General features: G+C 55.8%; 1 protein-coding gene across 1 annotated transcript; it reads left to right on the top strand.

Annotated features, from left to right (window-relative positions):
* Positions 1-602: 602 nt before the first annotated feature.
* Positions 603-3,557, top strand: PIANP (PILR alpha associated neural protein; the record flags this gene model as incomplete). Its single annotated transcript, XM_082849348.1, has 5 exons — positions 603-619; positions 863-1,374; positions 2,124-2,205; positions 2,999-3,220; positions 3,536-3,557. The coding sequence occupies 5 exons, from the start codon at positions 603-605 to the stop codon at positions 3,555-3,557; spliced, it is 855 nt and encodes a 284-aa protein (XP_082705474.1).
* Between the last annotated feature and the right edge of the window lie 4,982 nt (positions 3,558-8,539).

Here is an 8,539-nt window from a genome sequence, read left to right as displayed (position 1 = left end):
ATCCCTCCATCTCCTGTTCCCCTGCTCCTGAAGACGAGATTCCTGGGGCCATTCAATCATAAGAGAAAGGCCTTGGACAACAAGTGGGGTGGGCAGGCGGGGATGCTCCCCCGTGCAACCACACACGTTCACACACTCACTCAGATTGACTTCCTCTTCCCTCCCCCACTCAGACTCCCTCCCTCCCTCGGTAGGTGCTCAAGGAATCACAAGGTTCTTGGCTCTAAATTAAGATCTAAGAAAAGCTAGGAGCTGTGGGCAGAGGAAGTGAGACGGAAGGAAGCCGGAGAAGTGAGAGTAGACCCTGGGGTGGGGAGGTAACAGGGACCTGGGAAGTTGTGTAGATAGGGGCTGGGGACTAGACAGGGGACCACTCTGGGGGTTCCCCTCCCCGCTCCCCACCCCCCGCAAGAGGATGCTAGGCAGCCGTGGCTCCTGAGTGGCAGCAGCGTAGCTGGCAGCCACAGCTGGGAGGGGAGATGGAAGTGAGTTGGTGGATGAATGAGCTGGGGAAGTACTCAGGGCAGGGTTGGGATGTGACGACCCCTCTCTCCCCCAGTAAAGGCTGAAAATCTGGGTCATCTCTGAGGAAGATCTCGGACATGGAGTCCAGAATGTGGTAAGTCTGGCCCAGCAGCGGAAGCTTGGAAGCCACTTTCCCTGGGGTCTTGGCCCTTTCCCTCCTAGACCCACCCGGCGCCTTCCATCCTGAGGGCTAGACCCTAGGAAGATGGGAAATGAGACCAGTCTTCCCAAGGCCCATCTACTTTTTGCACAGAGTCTTGGAGGGAGGCGGCCTGTCCTCTGCACACATAAGCCCAAGATGGCCTTGGTTTCACCCGCTCTCTCTCCCTTCCTGCAGGCCTGCGCTGCTGCTGTCCCATCTCCTCCCTCTCTGGCCACTGCTGTTGCTGCCCCTCCCACCGCCTGCCCAAGGTTCCTCCTCCTCCCCTCGGACCCCACCAGCCCCAGCCCGGCCCCCCTGTGCCCGGGGAGGGCCCTCAGCCCCACGCCATGTGTGCGTGTGGGAGCGAGCACCTCCACCAAGCCGCTCCCCGCGGGTCCCAAGATCACGTCGGCAAGTCCTGCCGGGCACCTCGCCCCCGGCCACCCCATCAGGCTTTGAAGAGGGGCCACCCTCATCCCAGTACCCCTGGGCTATTGTGTGGGGTCCTACAGTGTCTCGAGAGGATGGGGGGGACCCCAACTCTGCCAATCCTGGATTTCTGCCCCTGGACTATGGTTTCGCAGCCCCACATGGGCTGGCCACCCCACACCCCAACTCAGACTCCATGCGGGGTGATGGAGATGGGCTTAGCCTTGGAGAAGCACCCGCCACCCTGCGGCCAGTCCTGTTCGGGGGCCGCGGGGAAGGTGAGTGGGAGTTGGGGAGGTTGGTAGGGATTTGGGGGTGGGGAGGCTGGCTGAAGACTCTAAAGGAAGCAACAGAGGTCCTCCTGCCTGTTAGCTCCTTCCACAAATGTGTCGGGCACTAACGCTGGCACAGGAGGCCGAGACGAAGATGCATCTGAGCCTCAGAGGAGCTCAGGTCCACTGGAGAAGACAGATGTGTAAACACTCGGGGATGAGTCAACGTAATACATTCTCTAGTGGAGGTGTGCACAGCATGTTGTTAGGCAGAGAGAGAAGGGAGAGACTACTTCTGCCTGGGGATCAGGACACCCTCCAAGAACTGACATTTAAGCGGGACCTTGGAAACAGTGGGAGTATTCCAGGCAGAGGAAATGAACGAGCCCTTCAGGGTGACATCTCGGCTCAGGGAGCGCTGAGACGGGGCCAGTGGTCTGGGGGTGGGGCCAGGGTGGAGATGGACGTTTCCAGCCCCTAGTTTCTGTGCAGAGAGAGAAGATCTCTATGACCTTGGAACCTCCTCCTCATCCCATATATATAGAAGATTTGGGGAAGTGGAGAAAAAGGATTTGGGAGGAAAAGAGCTGAAAACTCTGTGGAAAGCCGATGATAAAAATAAAGCGGGGAGGCTCCAGAGAGCAGAAAGAGTTGGGCAATGTGGCTTCAAACGGCAACGCTCCAACCCAATCTCCAGCCTCTCTCAGCTCCCTCCACCTCAAGCCTCCCTAAAAATTTCTCCCTACCCCAAGCAGGTGTGGACCCTCAGCTCTACGTCACAATTACCATCTCCATCATCATTGTTCTCGTGGCCACTGGCATCATCTTCAAGTTCTGGTAAGCTGGGGTGGGGGGAGGAGATGCTGGCATCCCCAGCAATGTTTGGCTACATTTGGCTGGAAGGAGGGAAGGAGCCAGGGCGGCGGTTTTGCTGGCGGTGGGATAGGAAGTGGTGGGTTAGGGCAAGACTTTGGGAAAAGGTAGGAAGGATTTGGGTGGGGGAAGCTCTGAGAAATGAGTGCAGATTCCTTCTGGGGAAACACAAGGGTGATGGGAGAGGGGGGGAGTCATTTGTGTGCACGGGGGCTTTGGTGGCCAGCCCTTGTCCCCGTATCCTGCACGACCCATTCTGCAGAGCCCCTTCTTAAGGCTGCCTGGGGGGGAGGGAGAAAAATCCGAGCTTCCTTTGCACACACTTAATATCGGGTCGCTCAGTCCTTCCCACTTTACTGCAAGAATCATTAGACTCAGGCGTCCAGGTCATTAGCTGACTTTGAACTAGAACTAAAGCTGCCAGGCGCCTGCTGCGGAGGTTTGAAATGGCTCTGCTGGGTATGCGTGGGGGAGAGGCGGTTCTGGGGGACTCTGTGTGTCTGTGGGGAGGAGCTACTCATTCTGTGGATCTGAACCAGGCGAGAGGGTGGCTTAGATTCCCAAGCCCCCTGGCGGGGAGAGGAAGTGGTTTTGTGGACGCGGTCTCAGGACACGGGGCTTAGGGACCTGTTAGAGGCTGGTTTCTCTGCTGTAGGATGTTGCGGGTGCCTGAGGGAGGCTAGGGGTGGCCAGCGCTGGAAGCCCAGGTTTGGGGCTTCCTGAGTGTGTGAGAACCTCTTTCCTTCCGGGGCACCAGCTGGGACCGTAGCCAGAAGCGGCGCAGGCCCTCTGGGCAGCAAGGTGCCCTGAGGCAGGAGGAGAGCCAGCAGCCCTTGACAGACCTGTCCCCAGCCGGGGTCACTGTGCTGGGGGCCTTCGGGGACTCGCCCACCCCCACCCCTGACCACGAGGAGCCCCGAGGGGGACCCCGGCCTGGGATGCCCCAGCCCAAGGGGGCTCCAGCCTTCCAGCTGAACCGGTGAGGAGGGCAGGGCAGAGGGCTGGGAGGGCGGGCAGGGGAGGCACCTTGGGGCTGCGACTGTGGGATTGGGGCGCTCCCTCCCGGGCGGGTGGAAAGGAGGCAGACCTGCCCCCCCACCCCGGGAGACTGGACCCCTCCTCGCCGGGGCACCCTTCCATCTCCCGCTGTCTGTGGATCTGCATCCTGTTCTCATGCTGCCATTTAACTCCAACTCTGCCCTCCTAAACTTGATCCCTTTTATTTCTTGGACTGCCCTCTCGATTCTGGCCTGCCTCTTGGTTCCTGACGGTGCCCTTTCCCTTTTCCTCTCAGGATTCCCTTGGTGAATCTGTGATCCCCCCAAGCCTGGGCTGCCACCAAGCAGGGGGCCAAGGGGCCGGCACAGCCCCCATCCCGCTGAGGGCAGGGCGGCCGTGGGCGCCTCGGAACACTCGCTAGCCCGCGGGTGAGCGCACCTGCTCAGCCTCCTTTAGGTGGGGGCCTCACATATCTGTGGCTTTTGGCCCCCGGCCCCGCCCTGGCACACTCACATGAGAGCCTTGCACACTCATCTCTCCCCTCACGAGCCACTGCACACACTTATGCTCTTGTACGGCCAGTCTCCCTAGCCACGTCTCTCCCCTCCGCGGATCCCTCACGTCCTCCCTTTCGTCTCACACTGTTCCCTTTGTCTTCTCCCCCGTCCCACCCATCGCTCAGTGGCCCATCACTCAGAGGTCAGTGGGTGACTCCCGTGGACTCTCGTGTGCATGTCCCGGCCCCGCGCTGTGGCGTGTGTGTCATGCTCACACTCTCGCCTCATGAACACTCACTGATTGAGTTTCTGTGGCCCCTGCATGCTGCCCCGGAGGTGGGTGGGAGGTGAGCTGGGGGCTCCATGGGCCTCCATCTGTCGCGGTCCCATCCCGCTCCGCGTCACGTGTTTCGCTGTCTCCCCCATCCCGCTCCGAGGGCTCCCTGTGGGAATGGGAGTACTGAGGGCGCAAACTCCCACCCCCTCCACTGCTAAGTTCTGTTGTCTGGGAGATGGCTTTTGGGGAGTCACCCGCTGCACTACATGAGAAAGGGGCTCCCATGTGCCCTCCCTTGCTTCCCAAGTCCTTCTGTCTCGTCTGTCCTGGCTGTCTGTGTGTGTCACTCTGGAATTCAGAGCCCCCTGAGCCAGTCCTCCACTTGCCGGCCTCCCTGAGGGCCTCCGTAACTCCACCTAGGCTGCCAGGGACCGGAGCCAGCTGGTTCAAGGCCATCGGGAGCTCTGCCTCCCAATCCGACCCTCCCTCCCTCCCTCCCTCCTTGGTTCCTCCACTCTCCCTCCTTTTGCACCGCCCCCCCCTCAGGTTTGTCCTGACTTCTCATGGCTTTCCCACCTTCCTTCCTACTTCCCTCTCTTACCTGGCTCCTATGCTGTGATATATATTTTTGTATTATCTCTTTCTTCTTGTGGTGATAATCTTGAATTCTTGTGGGATGTAAGTTTCAAAATTTTCAAATAAAGCCTTTGCAAGATACCTGAGTCCCCTGGTTCTGCCTTATGAGCCCCACAGAGAGAAGAGGAGGAGGGGCGATGGGCAGCTAAGAGGGAAGAAAAGAAGGATGGGGGGGAGTGCGGGTAACCCCTCCGGACCCGATGTGACCTGGCCTGCTCTGACCCGGGGCTGGGATTCGGGGGCTTTGACTCGGGATGGAATGGAAGGAAGAGACTCTGAAGGGGGCAGTCTTGACAAGGAGCAGCCGGAGCAAGAGAGAAACCGGAAGAGTGGTTTGTTAATTGCTAGAGAAGGTCAAGAGAGACCACGAAAAAGGAGGTAGAAGAAAAGGGAAACTTACGTAGAAGCACAGGCGACGGCGCAAGCAAGGAAAGGAAGAGGAGAGCGCTGATAGACACGGGGAGGTTGAAGGGCAAAAGGAGAAGGAAAAGTGGAGCAGCGGGCAAGCGATGAGAGGGAGCCGCAGTGAAGAGGCTGGCTGCCCTGCTTGCTTTATTTGCAGCCTTGCTCCCTCACCCGCCCCCGCCCACAGCTGCCCCCAGAAGCCCCGCGGTTAGCTCTCGTTAGCTTTCCCCGCTCTGCCCTCTCTGAGAGGCACTGCTGGGGTGTGGGCGTGGAATCGAGGGGTGCGTTTGGAGGAGGGAGAGCAGGCTGCCCAGCTGGGATCAGTCACCTCTGAGCCCCCAGTTCTAGGTCTGGCTCTCGTAACAGCCCTGCAGAAACCCACACGGCAGCCTCTCAGCTGTTGCTAGGTTCCGTTGCCATGGTAACCACCCAGGTCCCATTTCTCCCCCCACCCCCATCTGTGCCCCACTTGCTCCCTGGAAATGGGGGCGCTCCAGGGAGGAGAGGAGACGGTCACGTGCAAGAGGGGGGCTGCCCTGGCCTGTGTTGGCCTCCATGTGTTTATTTCTGCAGTTAGCATCAGGAATGTCCATGGATCTGTAGGTGGGTGCTTTAGGGGTTGGGGCGCTTTACTGTGTACTCAAGTGAAGTGTGGCTGAGTCCACGAAGCACACAACAGTGAGCGAGGTGGAGGGAGTGTATTTCTCAGGATCAGAGCTGTTTGTGGGTTCGGGTCATCAGACTCCCTAAGAAAAAGAAGAAAGAAGCAGATCCGGGCTAAGGAGTGATGAACCAGCTAAAAGCAGAGGTGCGAGGAGAGTGCGAGGCAAACACGCTGCTGAGGCGGGCTCAGCGTCAACCCAGTGGGGCCTGAAGAGACCCCAGCCTGAAGCTGGTGGAAGGGAGAGGGCTGGATGAGACCTGAGAGTGCAGGAAGAGGTGCTGCTGGGATGGGCTGGAGGCAGTGAGGGACGGACCTGAGGAGGAGGGGGAGGAGGAGGGGGGGGAGGAGATTGACGGGAGAGGAAGCCTCATTGCCCTTTCCCTTCCTTCCCCACCGGAATCTAGTCCTTGTCAGGTGGGGGTTGGGGGGAAGAGGAGGCGCAGAAGGGGAAGAGCTGAAGTGCCCGGACAGCACAGGTCTCTTATCACCTTCCTCTTCAGAGGGACGGTGTGACCCCAGGGCTCATCCATATGCAAAAGGCACACATGAAGGTCCCTAATGAAGAGGGACTTAATTATTACCTGATTAGACTGCTGTTTCCCTAAATTTAAATAAATTAAAATACACCAGCAAGACACAGGAAATTCTTACCTGTTCCTTCTCCCTAAATGCCCTCCTTCCCCATGGAAAGTCAGACGGCAGGGAGAGACAGAGGAGAAAGATGTCCGAGTCTTCTGAGTTGTCCTAAAGGAATGATCCCAAACTAAATCCTATTGTTATGCTAACCAGGAAGAGTCAGGAGGCCCTGGGGAAGGATCCTAACTTTATCTCATGTAGTGTTGAAACTGAAACTATGGGGCCTCGGGAGGTCCTCAGAAGGCTCCGAGTGGCAAAGGAGTCACTGCTTAGTCACAGACCAAGAACACAAACAGTGGCCATACTACCCCTTTGCTTCTTGGAGGCCACCCATCACTACTGGGACCAGCATCTCTCATCTGTATGCTTTCTTTGCCTCCTGAGCTGTGCATCAAATGACTAAGCCAGGCTTCTCTTAAGCATTTTTCTGGAATGCTTACCATTGTGGCTCAGACCAAACCAGGGAGTGGGGAAGCCCCCAGGAGGAGGGATCTCCCAGGCAGAGCTCAGGGTGTGGAAGTGATTCAAGATGGAAACAGTGTGCCAGCTGGAAAACCCCAGGCTAAAATTAACAGCCCTCCTCCCCCTACGCCCCACATTTATCTCTCTAAAGCTTTTCTCTAAGGAGTTCAAAGCACTTAAACTTGCTTCTTATAGCAAGGGCAGCAGCAGGGTTGACAATTGGAGACACCGAGGCCTGGGGGGGTGCCAGTTATTGTAAATAGGAGAAGAACAGAAAGAGAACCAGAACTTATAGTGATTACCACCATTTTGCTCCCACTTTTCTATCTCTGCCCCCAAAGTCAAGGTTTCTCAAATCATCGATCTCTAACCCATACAGCAACTACGTCTGGTCACATCTGCGCCCTTAAGACCCTTATCCTATTGTGTCACTATTGGGTTGACACAGACAGGTTACAGTGTCCCAAAATGTGATAAAGAGAGCGGACGCTTTTAAAAAGATACAAATACATATCTTCTACTTAAACATTTAATTGGAATTTTTATTTTTAGGTGTCTTTTGCTACTTCCTGGGGAAGCTGTGACCTTGGGGAAAATCACTTAAGTCTTCAGAGTCTTATGTTCATTATATGTAAAATTTGGCATTACAGTTATTCCTATCGGGGTTATTTTGATCTCTAAGCAAGGAACTATTACTGTTAATAGGCACTTTGATTCTGTTTCACTCAAAATAGAGCTGAGCCCAGAGGGATTCTGGTCAGATCTGGGACAGGCTGGTGGCAGCATTCATTTACTCAAATAGCATGTATTTATTTAGCATCTACTGTGTGCTCAACAAAGCAGTGGGAGGGTACCATGTATGAGACAGTTTCTCCCGAGTTGCTGACAAACTTGCTGAAGATCACATATATGAAATAGTTAAAACAGCCAAAAAAAAAAAAAAGGTACGGACTAAATGCTGTGGAAATTCGGAGAACGAGACCGTTGGAGCAATCAAGGAAGGCTTCCTGAAAGAGTTCACATTAATTGTTCATTGATGCAACAAACGTTTACCAACTGCTTACTAAGTGCCAGGCTCTGAGGATACAGCAGCGAACAATTCAGAGTCCTTGCCCTCGTGGGGCAGATATTCCAGTGAGAAGAGGAGGACATCCAAAAATATAGAATCAGGTAGAGGTGAGTGCTATATTTAAAAGTAAAGCCGGGTGAGTAGGAGATAAAGATGTGGAAGAGGGCCACAAGAACTTAGAGACCAAAGCAAAGAGAGTAAGGGGTGTGGTTAGGCAGGGGTCGGATTCTGAGGCCTGGGGGGGGCGGTTAATTAGTCACGCTTTGGGCCTAAGGAGGGACCTCAGAAAACTACTGACACATCCTTTTCCTTTCTTTCATATTTAAAGCATTGAGACCTTCTGGAGAGTATGTAAGAAAAAAGAATGGTAACTCCCTACGTCTGCCTATCGCCCCTTGAGGGAAGGGAACCAGGACCCGTCTTTTAAGAATCCATACCGCCCCTCGTACCTTGATGCATAATTCATGAACCTGTCGCGTTTCCACCCTCCCACTTCCCCTGAAGTCCCTTCCGGAAGCCCGGAACCGCAGTCGTGAAGGTTCGGCTCCTGCCCTTAGAGCAGAACCCACCTTCACTTCCGCTGTGGCGTCACATCCCTGGAGGGTATACCGCGTCCCCGGGCAGAAGCTACTTCCGCCCCTACTGTCGTAACT

This window comes from Leucopleurus acutus (assembly GCF_964270905.1).
Source record: "Leucopleurus acutus genome assembly, chromosome: 11".
Lineage (NCBI taxonomy): Eukaryota > Metazoa > Chordata > Mammalia > Artiodactyla > Delphinidae > Leucopleurus > Leucopleurus acutus.
This window is presented reverse-complemented; position numbering and strand designations above follow the sequence as displayed.